The sequence below is a fragment of the Apium graveolens genome, chromosome 10, assembly GCF_009905375.1.
Source record: "Apium graveolens cultivar Ventura chromosome 10, ASM990537v1, whole genome shotgun sequence".
In the NCBI taxonomy this organism is placed as follows: Eukaryota; Viridiplantae; Streptophyta; class Magnoliopsida; order Apiales; family Apiaceae; genus Apium; species Apium graveolens.
In genome coordinates, this window is record NC_133656.1 from 38,450,736 (window position 1) to 38,467,781 (window position 17,046).

General features: G+C 35.2%; 2 protein-coding genes and 1 pseudogene across 2 annotated transcripts; 1 reads left to right on the forward strand and 2 right to left on the reverse strand.

The window, feature by feature from the left end:
• Window positions 1-7,501: 7,501 nt before the first annotated feature.
• On the reverse strand, window positions 7,502-9,212 carry LOC141690521 (uncharacterized). Its single transcript, XM_074495314.1, has 2 exons — window positions 9,135-9,212; window positions 7,502-7,915 (listed from the first exon to the last, which is right to left on the reverse strand). Exons 1-2 carry the CDS (start codon window positions 9,210-9,212, stop codon window positions 7,502-7,504), a joined length of 492 nt encoding a protein of 163 aa, XP_074351415.1.
• Window positions 9,213-10,896: 1,684 nt separating this feature from the next.
• LOC141690523 (putative cysteine protease RD21B) lies at window positions 10,897-11,752 on the forward strand (annotated as a pseudogene).
• Window positions 11,753-12,560: 808 nt separating this feature from the next.
• LOC141690524 (uncharacterized) lies at window positions 12,561-15,654 on the reverse strand. Its single transcript, XM_074495315.1, has 5 exons — window positions 15,226-15,654; window positions 13,982-14,877; window positions 13,495-13,938; window positions 13,280-13,385; window positions 12,561-13,196 (listed from the first exon to the last, which is right to left on the reverse strand). Exons 1-5 carry the CDS (start codon window positions 15,652-15,654, stop codon window positions 12,561-12,563), a joined length of 2,511 nt encoding a protein of 836 aa, XP_074351416.1.
• Between the last annotated feature and the right edge of the window lie 1,392 nt (window positions 15,655-17,046).

Genomic DNA, 17,046 nt, shown 5'->3' on the forward strand with positions numbered 1-17,046 from the left:
TCTAAAGACTGAGACAATAACTTATGGAAAAATGGTGATATTTTTTTTTATTTTACTCATCAGATTTTAAGAAAAGCATTTTCACAAAAGTAGTGATTGAAATAAGGTAGAAAATTTATTTGGAGGTGGTTAAAATGACATTGACTGTAAGGAAATTTTACCATCAGGAAAGGCCAAAGAGGTGGCCGACACTTTAAATGTAAGAGGATAATTATAGGCGCTCGTGCGAGAGGAATACAGTGATGATGGTTGAAGCCGGGAAGGTTGTATTACGGTTCGGAAGATTGACATTCCTTCTGATGACTGTGCAATACACAACCGTAATAGTAGTTGGGTAAAGGTTTAATTCGTGTAATCGCGATTAGCGGGCTATCTATCTTAGAAGGTCCTATCTTGAGAATAAGCCAGGACCATATTTCAAAAAGGACCAAACAAACCTTTGAGTTAAGTCTTCTATTGAAGGCATATGATTAAGAATGGTATTAACCTGCTATCGTTGCTTTGATTGAAACTCTTCTGCAATTTTATCTACTTCATGTCATGTATGTATGTCAGGATCAGGAGTGTTCTTCATGAATCATGAATGGTAATTATGTTACCTCCTTAGAAGGATTTGATACGTCATGTATGGACTCCGTATGGTTAGATATTAAGATTTCATGGAACGTGAATGACGACAGTAGGTCAGTAGTGGACCATAGTAATGCAACAATGATTCTGCGAGTAATGAGCTGATTACAACCGTGAGAGTTGTATTGGAATGGAGGTTGAGATTAAGTACCACTAATCGGGTCGTGGTAGTGTATAAGTTATTATGGATAGACTAATTAAGTAGAGTATCTACCTATTAAATATTTATTCCCTCTTATGAAAAGAGTGTTGTATTACTATATGAGGAAGGTTGCGGTGCAAGCATAGAATTCTAGTAACGATGATGTCTAGAATGAGACCCCAGATTCGATTTTCGATATCGAGGGAGTTTCAAAGGTCATTGTGTATAAGCTCGAGGAAGAGCATGGGTCCATAGAATGATGGACGTAATAGCAAAGAATATTTAAGCATGTGAAATATGATGCTATAATACTTGATGTTGATATAAATACATATATGTTTTGTTCTCCTATGACAAACCTCTATAGTTCAGAGGTAGGGTCCAAGCCAGATATTTGGTGGCTGTATATTTTTTTTATATATACAATTCTCTTCAATTCATTCTTTTCTCTCATTTTCATTTCATGTAAGTTGAGAAGAACAACCCTTCCAGAAGGGGAGGTATTGCCGAATGACTATCTATCTGTGTGATAGAAGCTTAGTAGGATACCACATGTTGTTTAATTGCTTGTCAAGTACTAAAGGCTGGACAACTTCTGTACTAACTACGCGATATAACAAGTGTTCATGTTCATAGTGATCTCTCAATAAATTTTTTTACTTCTATATGAAGGACTAAGCTTTCGAAGATAGAAGCAGCTGAAAAAGGAGTAGTAAACTTGTGGTGGTATTCGGAATGGAAACACATTCGTGATACTAAGGTTGACGTGGTTATTAAAAGGTTATAGAATGCTAACGAGCAAAAGTATAACCAGTATAATATTAGGAACGAAAGGTAGTAGCGATTACGAACTGGAAAAGAATGGGTATTCAGAAGCAAAAGCTCTAATGCTAAAAGCTATAATGAGAGTCTGTGCAATAGACTTGAAAGAAATTGGAATGATCACTTAACACGGATTGAGTTTTCTTACGACAATAGATTATATGTCATTATCGAGATGTCGCCTTATGAGATCCTTGAGGGAAGACAATGTCGATCTCCCTTATGTTAGGATGAAGATTGTAGAGCGCAAGATGCTCGGACCAGCAGTGGTCCAAAGGACCAAGGATATAATAGATCTAATCAGAGGACGGCTGGTAGTAGCCCGAGATGGACATAAGAAGTATATTGATTCGACACGAAAGGACAAAGAATAGGAAGTAGGGGACCTAGTGTTGTTATAGGTATTCCCAGGGAAAGGATGGATGAGGTTTCAAAAGAAAGGAAAGCTAAGCCCTCGAACTGTTGGACCCTTTGAGGTATTAAGACGTATTGGGAAGTTAGCATATGAGCTAGCCCTACCCCCGAACCTGTAGCAAAATCATAACGTGTTCCACGTACCAATGTTAAGGAAGTATAATTCGGATGCCATACAAATAAGGGGCATATGAGCGCATAGACATGCAACCAGACGTAACCTATATGGAGCAACCGGGAAAGGTTATAGATTGAAAAGGAACAAGTGCTTGGGAGAAGGGTTATCAAACTAGTCAGAGTTTGATGGTAGAACCACAATGTGGGAAAATTGACTTGAGAGTTAGAAAGTGCAATGCTAAGAAGGTATCCCTATTCATTTTATCTGATTCCGGGATGAAATCCTTTTGAGGGGAGACTGTAATAACCTCAAAATTTTGAACTTTTTGGTAACCCTTATGAATAGTGTTTTTGCTGATTTGCTGAATAAGAAAACTGTTCATGCCACACTATGTAGGGGTTCTTTGATTGATATTCTGAGATTTTATTAGTACTCTATATGGTATATAAGTGTATATAAAGATCGTCAGAATCCAATTTCGAACACTTTGATTTTTTCCGGAAACCCACTAGATACAGAAAGAATTGAGTATAAGGTAACAGGATAAAAATGATTTAAATTAAAGGATTTTAAGAGAGGATCATAAAAGGAATATAATGTATTGAGAAAGGTTAAGGAAACCCAAGTAATAAGATCCCGGGTATGATCCCTCAAACGAGAAACGAGAACGAAAGTTAAGCGAACCGTATAACAGATCAGCAGTCATTAGGCAAACAATTACGGAGTTAATCAAGGAGGTTAGGGATGATGAGGTCATCCAACCAATAAGAAGAGGGCAAGTAAGGGATGATGACATCAAAAGCATGACATAAGCATGACATAAGGGGAAGGAGATGTGGTTGATTTAAAACCACACAAAGTTCAAGGTTAGAAAGGTAATTAACCAAAAACAAAACAAAAACAACCAAGCTAAGCTAAGCAAATCAAAAACACAAAATCATTTCATTTCTCCCACATTGCTCTCGGCTTTTTCCCATTTCAAAGAGAAGAATTTTCAAAATTCAAGTTCCAAGCTTCCTAAATTGGTAAGATAATTCTCTAGTACTCCTTATGTATAGTTATGGCTATCCTATAAGTTTAAGCCTCCAAATCATTCACAATCTTCTCCAAGAAATCAATGAAGAAGATAATGAATAGTGATTTCAAGATTTTTAACTTGATTTTTCTTGTTTTTCCTTTAAGATCCAAGCATCCCTAAGACATCCCAAGGCTTCTTAAGGCTTCCTAGCTACTCACATCACTTCAAGGAAGGTATATCATCTCCAAACCCTAGCTTTACTTTGTATATTAGGATGATTTTGGTGTTTATGGTAATAGAGTAGCTTAATGCTTGTTGGTTTAGAGTTTGGGTTGGAATGGTGGTGAATTGAATGTTGAAATCTTATGGTTTGGTTAAAGGACTTAAGTATAGTTTAAATTCAAGTTTAAGAATAAGTATAATTGTTAATATTGAGTTGATTGGGGCTGTTATGATGTAATGTGGATGGATGTTGGTTGTATGAATGAATTGAGATTGATTGGTGATTGAATTGGAATGGTATAAAATTGGGACATAGCCGTCGTAATGTCCGATTTACTTTAGACTGCTTTTGTTCATAACATTAGGACCCGAGAACTCCCTGCTAGGTTTTGACCATTTCCATGTTTAGATAGTTCATGTTACGAGCTTCGTTTTGATATGTGGTTCGTTTGATTCCGATGTACGGTTTAGGAGAAACGGCCGTTTTAAGTAACGACGTTTCGCGAACGAACCATTACCCCTCGCCTTACTTTGAAACATAGGATAAAGACCTTAAAGGAATAATTGGAGTATGAAACATTTATGTAAAGTGTAATAGGCAGTTGGTAAGACATTCGGGAATCGCCTTAAAACTCGTAATGGTTAAATTATTAAAAATGGTGGAGCCGAGGGTACTCGAGTGACTTAAGAGAATTAGTAAGCGCAAAGCGAGCGTTAGAGTCTAATTTGGTTAAAGTATAGATTTACAAGTGACTTTGGTTTAATTCCAACTCACATGTTGTTTATAGGTTACCAGACTCGTCCCGAGCCATTTGTAACCCCCAGTCGCTCAGGCAAGTTTTCTACCCGTATAACTGTTGTTGTGATGTATATGTGTATATGCATGATCTTGTGATAAATGCATGATTGTTATTAGCAAATTCTTGCGATATATTGTAGCATGTGATATGGTATATATGCATGCTTGTTTCGTATTCTTGATGCATATATATGTTGATTCAATTGATAATACCTATGCTAGAGATAAGCGGTATTTGAGTATACCCTTAGTTTAGGGGATCCAAATGTGAATTTTTTTTAAAACCGGGAGGCGAGGCTCCCGAGTATTATATATACATATATATATATATGAATAGTTTTTAAAACTATTAATCGAATATGGTTTATTCGATAACTTTATATTAATTAATGAATATTACTTGAATATTCACTCGAGGACTTATGACTCCTTTTATTTTAATTAATGAATATTACTTGAATATTCATTCGAGGATTTATGACTCCTTTTATTTTATTTAATGAATATTACTTGAATATTTATTCGAGGATTTATGACTCCTTTTATTTTATTTAATGAATATTACTTGAATATTCACTCGAGGACTTATGACTCCTTTTATTTTAATTAATGAATATTACTTGAATATTCATTCGAGGATTTATGACTCCTTTTATTTTATTTAATGAATATTACTTGAATATCCATTCGAGGATTTATGACTCCTTTTATTTTATTTAATGAATATTACTTGAATATTTACTCGAGGACTTATGACTCCTTTTATTTTATTTAATGAATATTATTTCGAATATTCATTCAAGGGCTTATGACTCAGTTTATATTATCTAATGAATATTATTGGAATATTCATTTGAGTATCTATGACTCCGATTATTTGCTGACATATATTCTTTATTTTATTAAAGAATAAGGTGTCGATAATCAAACTTATCTTTGATTATTCAAATAAAGATAGTACTTTCGTATAAGTATATCTTTGGTTATTTAATACTCATTTCAAGTATAAGTTTTACAACTTCTAATTCAATTATTTGTATAAAGATTATTCTTTAAGGGAATATTATTTAAATAATAATATTCAGATATTTTCTAATATATCGGGACTGATTTATTTCATTAAATCAGCATTACTCTAAACACTCTTTAAAGTATTTTCGAGTCTTTAAAAATAATTTTTAAAAGTTAGAGCGGATCCCAAAACTCATTTTTTATATATTTAAGATCTTCCTTTTTAAAGGGGATTTAAATACTCGCTCAAAACCAGAGGGATCCGGCTCTGTGGTGTATTTTATATTCGCAACAAGGTTGCGGTTTTGGTAAATGAATTGATTACTTACCCAACGTTCGGGAAGTAAGTCCATCTATCGAGTCGGCATAAGCAACATGGGCTCAGTGGGCGTCCATGATAGTGTAAGTTGCTCAGCGGGAGTCCATCAAATGCGTAAGTGGCTGAGTGGCAGTCCAGCATAAGGTCCTATTGCGGCCAGGGTGATGATCAGTGGGGAATTCGTCCATCTACTAGTAGAAAAGGTTACTTATTGGTATCTTTGCCTGATCAGCAAGATATCGGGTTTATGCCACAATTTTTTTTCCTTCCAAAAATTTATTGGATGTTACAAACTCTGTTCATACTTTACATGACAGAGGTTTTCAGGAACTGTACAAAGAATGTATATATATATAGGTGTATATATATATCGGGACTTAATGAAGTATCTCGTAACTTCATTATTTATAATGATATTCAAAGATTAATCTATTCAAATCTTGTCTTGTAGTCTCATCTATGTGATGAACTGTTGAAAGCTCATTATAACTTGAACGGTGGTAGTTCAAGTAGTATTTGGAAAAGATATAAGTATATTGAAGTATCTTGTAACTTCATCTTTTAAACTTATATCTAGTAAATGATTACCTTATGCATATCAAAGATTTTCAGAAAAACGTTGAGACAAGGTTAGATATATGAGATCACCTTGCAACGATAGTTTTTTACAATTATAAACTAGAACTCTGTGTATATTATGCATGGAAAAGGACTTCCAAGATTTTGAAAAGTATATATGTATATATATACTGAATATTTTGCGACTTCATCGCATTAAGATATCAAACTTGGTTCATTTCTTTTGACCAAGACTTTTATGAGTACTATGAGAAGGCTCATATATTAATAATCATTATATATATTATCTTGGTGGGCTTGCTGCTCACCCTTGCTTTCTTCTTTCATCACACAACAACAGATATAAAAGATGAACAGGACCAAGCTCCTGATTCGCAAGCGGTTAGAAAACGTTCCGCGGTCTTCTGGAAGCATTAATGCCGCCGTAGCTGAGGTAGGAGCTACCAATAGGCTAGGTTTTCAACTATTGATGAACCAAAATTATGTATAATATGAATTGTAATAATGGCAAGGAATATGTAAATTTATTCAGAACCCTTTTAAGGTGTAACGGTTTATAATTGTGGAATATAAGGACTTGTGTTATTTTTGAGTATTCATCTTTGAGACTATAACTTGTGGTGTGTGTGTGTATATTGTGGGGTCACAGTACAGAGTAGTTGATCGTTTAATAAGATTGGGTGTTATTAAGGGAAATGGAACTCGTGACAACCCGGATCCCCGACCCCGGATTTGGGGGTGTTACAGACATATTATCAATATCAATAGGAAATATTACTGAAGGTACCTTATCAGTTGCTGAGGCATTCTCTCCTTGAGCTGCCATGAGTGCATAACATTCATCATCATTGACAGTTTCTGATGAATCCATTCAGTCTCTGTTGGAGTTTGTTGTGACCAAAGCTTTTCCAGTTGTCTTGGTGCACTCACTAGTCGATGTCCCCTTTCATTACAGTTGTAACATGTCACCTTGGTCTTGTCAAACTTCCTTTCCTTCTTGTTCTAACCATCACTCCTTCTGAACCTGTCTTTGCCATGATCATATAACCTTCTGTTGAAACCACCTTTCCTCTTTGGTTTTCCAAACCTTATCCTTCTAAAACCATTCACCAGCATTGCAACCATCTCAACCACTTGAGGATTTTCCATATCGATTTCAGAATCCCCGTCAGTATTTGTGTCAGGATCTGATGCATCATTAGTATATGATTATTCCACAATATTCCTTCTTCTTGACCTCTCACTTATCTTTTCCCCGCCTTTGTGAGTCTCAGCATTAAGATCCAACCCCTTCATCTTCTAACCTTTCTATTCTTCCTTTACTGGATCTTCAAGTCATGAGTCTTCAGCACCCCATACACTTCATCCAGAGTCAGAGAATCAAGATAATATTAATTCCTGATTATTGAGGCCCGTGTATCCCAATCTTATGGAAGAGCTCTCAGAAACTTGGTATTTGAGTATTCCCTTTCAAATTCTTTTTCAACCAATGATAGATCATTAAGTAGTGTCAGAAATCTATCATATGTGTCAGTAATTGACTCATCAACCTTGGCATCAAATTGTTCATATTCTTGCACAAGAACAACTCTTCTGTTTTTCTTTATTGCCATCATACACTGTGTTTTTAAGGCATCCCATATTTCCTTTGCAGTCTTGCAGGAAATAACTCTATTTGACATCACATTGTCCAAACTGTTGTGCATAATATTCCGGACTTTAGCATCTTTAAGCATAGCAACTTTTTCAGCATCTAACCATTTTAATTTTTCTTTTATAACATAGTGTTCAGGAGCATCTGCAGACAATCCACAGTTTCCATAGGATATGGAGGTCCTATTCTGATGATATCAACATATGCATCATCAATAGCTTCGAGGAACATCAACATCTTTACTCTCCATGTAGAGTAATCAGCTTTCTTCAGGATGGGAATTTTCATGCTTTCATACTTACTTCTAGACATCTTGACCTTTGTAAATTGATAGTTAATTTGACCGCTCTGATACCACTTGTTTCCCAGTAAAGTAATTGTTAAAGGGAGGTTGGATACAATTACTAAACAAATCGATGTATTATGAAAGTAAAGTAAGAACATATGAATCAAATAACAGTTTATATTATTATTTAATAAACCGTTACAAAACTCTCTCAAGAACAATATAATTAAGAGCTGTTAGGTTATACGAATACTCGAGTTGTGCACTTTTCATTGTGATAGCATATTCCGTGTTTATATACTACACAACTACAAATCAGTCCTCTATCAATTACAAGATATGTTACAATATAACTCTAATACTTTACATATCTAAATCAACTACGATCCTATAAATCATCACCTTCAGATTTATCTCGCATTCATAACTTATCATCCAAGTCATTCTTCAACGGATAGCTTTGATCAATGGATAAATATTTTAGCTTTAACGGATAATAATTTATGTATATCAACGAATGATATCGAAGCTTTCAACGGATAATCATATTACAGTTGATCATATCCTGATTATGACATAAATCCTGATCTTCGACTTAGCCAATTCTCAACATTAATAAATCGGATGTCCTCCATAACAACTCCACATGTGTCACCTTTTGAGTACCTTTTTAATCAAAAACCAAATTATAGTAGACTTAAAATATTTGAATGGACTTGTTACCCTTTGTTAAATTCAGACGCTCCTTCTAAATTACATCCAAATTCTATTCCATGTGTGTTTTTGGGTTATTCTATTTCAAACATAGCTTATAGATGTCTTGACTTGTCTCATAATAGGTTATATTTTTTCCGTCATGTGCGTTTTGTGGAAAATAAATTCTTATTTCAAGTTCCTCATCCGCAGTCCTCCTCAGGCCATGTTATTGTGGATCCTCCAGGTAATTCTCCCACTTCCTTTTCTTTTTCAACACCGTATAATGTATCTATTCCACCTCAGGTACCAACTTTGCTTGCTCATCCTCCAATCTGTTTTTCTTCATCTCACGCTCCAGAGGACTCCTCTTTCTAGACCCACATGTCACACCAGGCTCTTCACCCTTTCACTCTATTGATACTACATCTTTATCACCAGCCATCCCAAGTGCTACAAGCTCCAACACAGAACCTATACAATCTGACAAATCACTCCCAGCCATCGTCCCGCTCGTTACCGTGTGCCTAAACCAAATTATTACAACTCGTCATTCATCAATTATACAATTTTGCATCATTTAGCTCCATCCTTGGAGCCCTCATATGTCACTCAAGCCTAAAAAACCCACATTGGTGACATGCTATTTCCGAGTTTGATGCACTGATTCAAAATGTAACATGGGAACTTATTCCAAATACATCTCAGAATGTTATCTCTTACAAGTGAGTTTTTTAAATAAAATAAAATCTGGATGGCTCTATTATTAAATATAAAGCTCGAATTATTGCAAAAGGCTGTCAACAAAGGCAAGGAATCGATTTTTTGTGAATCTTTTAGCCCTGTAACTAAGCCTGTAACGATTCACATTGTTTTAAGCCTTGTACTTACCAATGGATGGTCCTTAAGATAATTGGACATCAATAATGTGTTTCTGATCAGAAATTTGAAAGAGGAGGTTTACATGTTCAACCACCTGGTTTTCTACATCCATGTTTTCTGTATTATGTTTAGATTACTTAAAGCTATTTATGGACTACGCCAGGCTCCACGGGAATGGTATATAACTCTAAAAATATTCTTGCTATAATTTAGTTTCAAAAATTCGGTTGCAGACACCCCATTATTCATTTACAATCACTGGCGTGATTCATATTTCTTGTTTATGTTGACGATATTGTGCTAACCGAAAATTGTAAGTCATTTTTGAATATATTTGTATCTCAACTAGAAAACTAATTTTCTCTAAAGGACTTGGAGGACCTGCATCACTTTCTCGGTGTCGAAGTGATCTCTCTGGCATCTGGACTCTTTTTGTCACAAGAAAAACACAAATCTGATTTACTTAGCATAGATTGGATAGTGCCAAAGAAACATTGACCCCTATATCATCGTCCAGGTCTCTCCTTTTAGAAGATGGTAGCCAAAAAGTTGACCCAACTCCATATCGACAGGTTGTGGGCAGCCTACAGTACCTCTCTATTACGAGACCTGATATTTATTATGATGTCAACCATCTATCTCAATTTATGCATGCTTCTTCGGCAACTCACTGGTCTGCCCTATAGCGCGTGTTGCGCTATCTGAAAGGTACTATCTATTATGGCCTATTCTTAAATCGGACTGCCAAGTTCAATATTTCAGCCTTTAGTGACTCAGATTGGGGTGGTGACCGTGACAAAAATCCTATTTCCTCATTCAACTAAATCCTATTTAGTTGCTGATGAATTGCATGAATCTATCAAGTGGAGAGATAGCGGTGAGTGTATACAATTGAAAAATTCTAATTTGTTTATTTTCTAATTCTGCTTATTACACTTCTATCATGAATTATATAGATATGTATATATTTACATCTCTTGTAAAATCAATAGTTTATAAGTACACGAAGAAACAAATTTATAATGGAGTGAGTGATAATGCCTTCTCTTAATATTAAAAACAATTTTGCCACAGCTAACATGTTGTTTTTTATTTATTGATTTTCATAAAAAAAATTGAAACAGGCTAGAGGAGTTTTAAGTTTGTTTCTTGCTGATCAAGAGCCAAATGTATACTTTACTGCTTATTATGTGATGATAGTTTCTTTGAAATAATTTGGGGTAATCATCAAGGTTGTTATAAAATAATACTTTGTACAAATTTGCATTTAATGTTCACTGACTTGAAACCATTCTTTGGCTTATTTTATGTTGCTAATAATTTATCTTTGTCACGATGCATGGAGTATTTGGGCATCCTCAACTGTAGGTGCAGTTAAAGGGATAAATCACATTCTTACAGGTAATCTTAGTCCTTTATCATAGCAATATTTGGCTAATTTTCATAAAGGTGTGAATTAGGGATGCAACACTGGTGGCTGTCGAATGGACTTCGTCCTTGAGTTTATTGTTATGAATGGTGGAATTCATGCAACAGATGATTATTCATACAAGGGTGTTCAAGGACAATGTGATTATAACGGGGTTATCGATCCCAAAGTTACCATTGTTGGTTTTGAAAATGTTCCTCAAAATGATGAAAATTTGCTAAAGAAGGTTGTGGCACACCAACCTTTATGTGTTTCAATTGAAGCTGGAGGCAGGGCTTTTCAACTCTACGAATTAGGTTTTTTTTACTGGATTATGTGGGTAAGAGTTATAGCATGTTGTTTTGGCTATTGGATATGGTAAAGAAGATGGGAAGAATACTAGTTAGGGACGAACTCGTGGGGTACTAGCTGGGGAAAAATGGTTACATAAAGTTGGAGCTTAATGTGGTTAGTACTGATAGAGGAAAATGTGGAAAAGCAATGCATCCCTCACATTTTACAAATAACCCCGGCCTAGAATGCGATGATTTCTTCAGTTGTCCTAGGAAACCACATGTTCTTTTGTGTAAGAGCTTCGTAACCACTGCTATAGTTGGGGATACTGTCCTGTTGAGTCAGCCACCTGTTGTGATCATCGCTCTAGTTGCTGTCCGTAAAAGAATCATGTTTGTGACATAAAGACCAAAACATGCTTATTAAGCAAGGTCATCCCCATTCACTGCACCAGAAACTGAATCAAACAACACCTATTACACAATGGTGGCCAATAAAACTGTTGTCTCAAAAAATCAGACAACGATTAATTGGTAGTTGACCAAAAAGCCTTGTATCATTCTGTTTCACACAATGGTGATTCAACTTATTCGAAATTGTTGTCTAAATGGTGCCCCTGTGCTCCAATGAGACAATGGTTGTATTTATCCTCATTGTGTGACATCTATTGGTACAAGTGTTGTTTAGGTCACAATAAACCGGTGTGCTTTCTATGGTTTTACACAATGGGTTTTAAGGACTGTTGTGCAACTTAGACAACGGTTTTCCGGTACCAATGTGTTATTTATTTGAGACAATAGTGCAGAAAAACCAATGTTAGAAACAAAGCATAACAGACAATAGTTTATCACCCCTGTTGAGTAAAAGAGTTTCAGACAATGGTGTCTTACTCAATGTCTGAATCACCTGCATTAGAAAATATGTTATAACAACTTTTATGAAAAACCGTTGTCTAATTTTCAGAGGGTTTTAAAAAAATTGCCTAAAACATAAATCTTTAGACAAAAAGCAAACCAAATGCTTTAAGAACATTGTCAAATAAATGCTTCCAACAAGTTGTCAAACCAGATGTACAAAAAACTTCTCAACCTAACTGAAAGGTACAAATTACATATAACAATTCTTGGATAAAAATCAAACCAAATCCTTCAAGAACAATGCCAAAACAAATCTTACAATAAACTGTCCAACCAAATTTGATTTAGTACAAATTATAAGCAAAGGGGGTAACATAGGCACTTATAGGCAACATCTGATCAGTTGATATAATTATGGAAGTTGAATTATGTCTTCTTCCTCCCGCATATAACTGCTATTTTCTTCCTCGACTTCATCAACAGTTGGGAACATGGTGACATCTACCTCATTTTCAAGTTCAATTTCTACGGATCCCTCATTTTCATCGTCACTTTGATCATCGAACTTGTTTGGTAATTTTAATACAACTGACCAGAATTTTTCAAGAGGGTCGTCAATGTAACAAACTTGCTTGACATGTTTACCTAACACAAAAGGGTCGTTTAGAAAACCTAACTTGTGTAAATTAACAACTGTATATTCTAAATCATCTATCTTAACCCCTTTGTTCATATCTACCCAATTGCACCGAAAGATAGGGACTCGAAAATGGTTATAGTCCAACTCCCAAATACTTGTGATTACTCCATAAAATGTATGTGAAATATGCTCAATGTTCTTATCCTTATCCTGCACGAGCATTGTATCAGCATGAACACAAACACCGCTGTATTGAACTTGTCGCGTATCATCACGATCTTTTGTGCTGTAGGTAACACCATTGACTTTGTAGCCACTGAATGTAGGGACATACTTGTTAGGCCCTTCTGCAAGCCACATTACCTCCTTAGATACCATACTTTTCACATCAAGCAATTCTGACGAAATCTGTCCAAAAAATAAAATACTAAAGCAATTAGACATTTACTTGATTTCTTTAAATTAGAAAAAAATTATTGTCTAGCTATTACCTTCTTTTGAAACCAATTAGGGAATGTTTCATTTTGCTTGTTCTTAAGCCATTCTTCATCATTTTCATGTAATGGATATCTTGCCACCAAGAAGGCCATATGTTCACTGTGAGTAAATCAATTTCAGCTTTTGTTGAAAAAAATCATAAAATCATGGAACAAAAAATAGATGTATTTATTACTGAAAAATCAGAAATCTAAATAAAGAAACTTACTTGAAATATGGGGTCAATTCATTACTGTTTTGAAGAAGACACAGATGTGCTTGGTGCAAATCCTTGATGCTCGGCTTTATCATTGTTGCACCAGATAAGGGTCTGTATTTCTCCTTGTTCTTATCCATTCCCGGTAACCCAACTGTTGGTTCTTCAAAATTAACTAAACACTCAACCGCCTCTTCTGCAATATAGGCCTCAGCGATGCAACCTTCCGGATGAGCCCTGTTTCGAACATATCCCTTGAACGTCTTCATATATCTCTCGAAAGGATACATCCAACGTAGGAAGATAGGACCACAAAGCTCAACTTCTCTTACAAGATGAACTGAGAGATGGATCATTACATCAAACAAGGAAGGGGGGAAGTGCTTTTCTAGCTGGCATAAGGTCTCCACCAATTGAGACTGCATTTTTTCTAATTTATCGACCTCAATGACTTTACTACAAATTGCCTTGAAAAAGGCAAAACCTGATAATAGTGCACCTGACCTGTTTTTGAAGTACTGACCGAAGTGCGATGGGGAGCAAGTGATGCAACATTGTATGACAGTCGTGAGATTTCATTCCAACAAGTCGCAGAGTGTCCATTGATACTATACCCTTAAGGTTCAAACAAAAACCATCAGGTAACTTCATGCCAATCAAGGATGAGCATACAATCTTTTTTTCTTTATGTAATAAGTTCCAAGATGTCATCGGTAACTTCTCTTTTTTTCCAGAATTTTTTGGTCTCAGCTCCATTCTTATTCCCATTTCAGCCATATCAATACGAACAGATTCTCTATCTTTTGTCTTCCCGGGAATATTTAGCAATGTACCGGTTAAAGCCTCGCATATATTTTTTTCTATATGCATCACATCGAGGGTATGGCGAACTGGCAAAAACTTCCAGTACTCAAGCTGAAAAAATATAGACATCTTTTTCCAAATTGGTCGAGGTTCCCCTTTTTTCCACCGAGGTTGGTTTTGTGTCTTACCATAAACATGGTCCGCTAGTGGTAGTACCCTTTCTAACACCTCCTCTCCAGTTAAAGGAATAGGTTCTGATAACTTCTCCATGGTGTTATCAAAGGCTGCTTTTTGCCTTCGATATGGATGATTTCTGGGCAGCCATCTACGATGTCTCATAACCACCGTCTTTTTGTAAGTAGCCAACCTGGTAGCTTTTGTTTTATCAACACAAACTACACAAACATTATATCCTTTAATGATGTTACCCGACAAGTTTCCTAAGGCTGGATAATCACTAATTGTCCACAATAAAATTCCTCTTAGTATGAAAGACTCTTTCTTAAATGCATCATAAACTTGTTTCCCATGCCACAATTTCTGCAAATCTTCTATAAGTGGTTGAAGGTATACATCAATATCATTTCCAGGCTAATTTGGTCCGGATATCAATAGACTTAGCATAATGTACTTTCTCTTCATACAAAGCCAAGGTGGGAGGTTGTAAATTGAAAGCAACACAGGCCATGTTGAGTGATCACTTCCTGGTCCATGGAAAGGATTAAATCCATCGGAGGATAAAGCTAACCGAAGGTTCCTAGCCTCTGTAGCAAACTCAGGCCACCTTTGATCGACATCCTTTCATGTCTTTGAGTCAGCCGGATGTCTAATTTTACCATCATTTTGTCGCTCGGTTTTATGCCAAGTCATGTCCTTTGCAATCTGAGCTGTATTGAACAAATTTCTAAATCTTGGTATCAATGGAAAGTACCATAGAACCTTAGCAGGGATCCCTTCCAATTCTTCTCCTTTCTTGTTTAACTTCCATCTAGATGCCCCACATATTCGGCAAATCGTCTCATCTTCGTCCCTCTCACCGCGGTATAAGAGACAATCATTCGGACACACATGTATTTTTTCATAATCCATGCCTAAAGTACATAAAGTTTTCTTGGCTTCACCAAAAGATGAAGGCATACTGTTGCCTTCCGGAAGTATTGATGCAAGCAAAAGAAGGACATCAGAAAAGCATTTGTCAGAAATACCATGTTTTGCTTTTAAATTATACAACTTGACTAAAGCTCTCATTTTTGTAAAACTCTCGCATCCAGGATAAAGTGGTTCATTTTCACCTTGAACATGATTCATAAAATCAGAAGAATCTAACGAAATATCCTCATCATCGACAATATCCTGCCTCATTCTCATGTTTGTAGGATCAACGGATGATTCTGAAGTTTCCTGTTCAGAAACTACATGACTCTGTACATAATTTGACTCTCCATGCCATATCTAACACGTATAGGTTTGATCAATACCATATTGATAAAGATGATCCTTAACAGTCTGAGCATTCCAAGATTTACTATGAGCGCATCTTAAGCATGGACAACTAATTTTATTTTCTTTAAACCCATTCAGAAATGCAAAATTTAACAATTCATCCACTCAAAGTTTAAATTCTTGTGTTCTTCTATCTGCTTTCAACCAAGATCTATCCATTTTTACTCAACCAAGTTTAAACCCATTCTTTTGCTCAAATTCCACAAACATATATATTCCATAAAACTCGATATGGACCCTTATTAAAATTCTCCAAATAGATATGAACCCTAATTTTAAGTTCTCCAAATCGATATAAACACCAAATCCCCAAATTGATATGAATTCAGCAGAAACTTACCTGAGATCAGCAAAGTGAAGTTCCCCTGGATTACTTCAGACATCAAAGAACTGAGACAAATATATGGTTAAGAAATGGTGTTTGAAGGAGACAATAAAAGAGGCATAATAAAACATAGATACTTCAGACAGACAATGATCACGTATAATAATGCTAGTCAAACTACTTTATTGCTAGTCAAAATTATTTACACTTTCCCCTTCTTTCACCAGTGTTCCCACTTATATTTTTTTTGAAAAAAATAGAAATTTTCTTAAAGTAAAAGAATTTGGTTTCTTGGTTTATTTAAAACTCAGGACAATGGTTTCAACAATATTGCATTGTAAAAAAATGTATACACAATGGTTTGTAGCATAGTTTATTTAAAATCTTGGACAACGGTTTCAACAATTTATCATTGTAGTAACACCTACAAACAAGTGTTTTTTCAATAAACCATTGTCGTATTATATCAACTTTTTCGACAAACACAAGGACTATAAATGATTTTGTAGGCTTCGAAGACATGCAACAAGAGGAACAATTGACATGTTAAAACTTACATTATTAAATATATATTTAAATATCACTAATTGTTTATGAAATAAATTACAAGTGTCTTCTTTTAATTTGTTACATTGTAATCATATACTATATGTGCATTCAGTGGTTACTTTCGAACTATATAGTCGATAACTCTATATAAAAAATTCGGGATTTGTTAAGTTTTTAAATAGACACTATATCCGTTACAAAAAGCGAAACGAGTCATTTTAATGTCGACAAATTTGAATATTTCGCCTTTAATTTTTGTTAATTTTTGTTTGATCTAGGGTTATAGGGTTTAGGGTTTAGGGTTTAGGGTTTGGTGGAATAATTTTTTCTTACATAAGACAACGGTTTTTGCAATTTCCCATTGTAAGAACATGTAAATTATT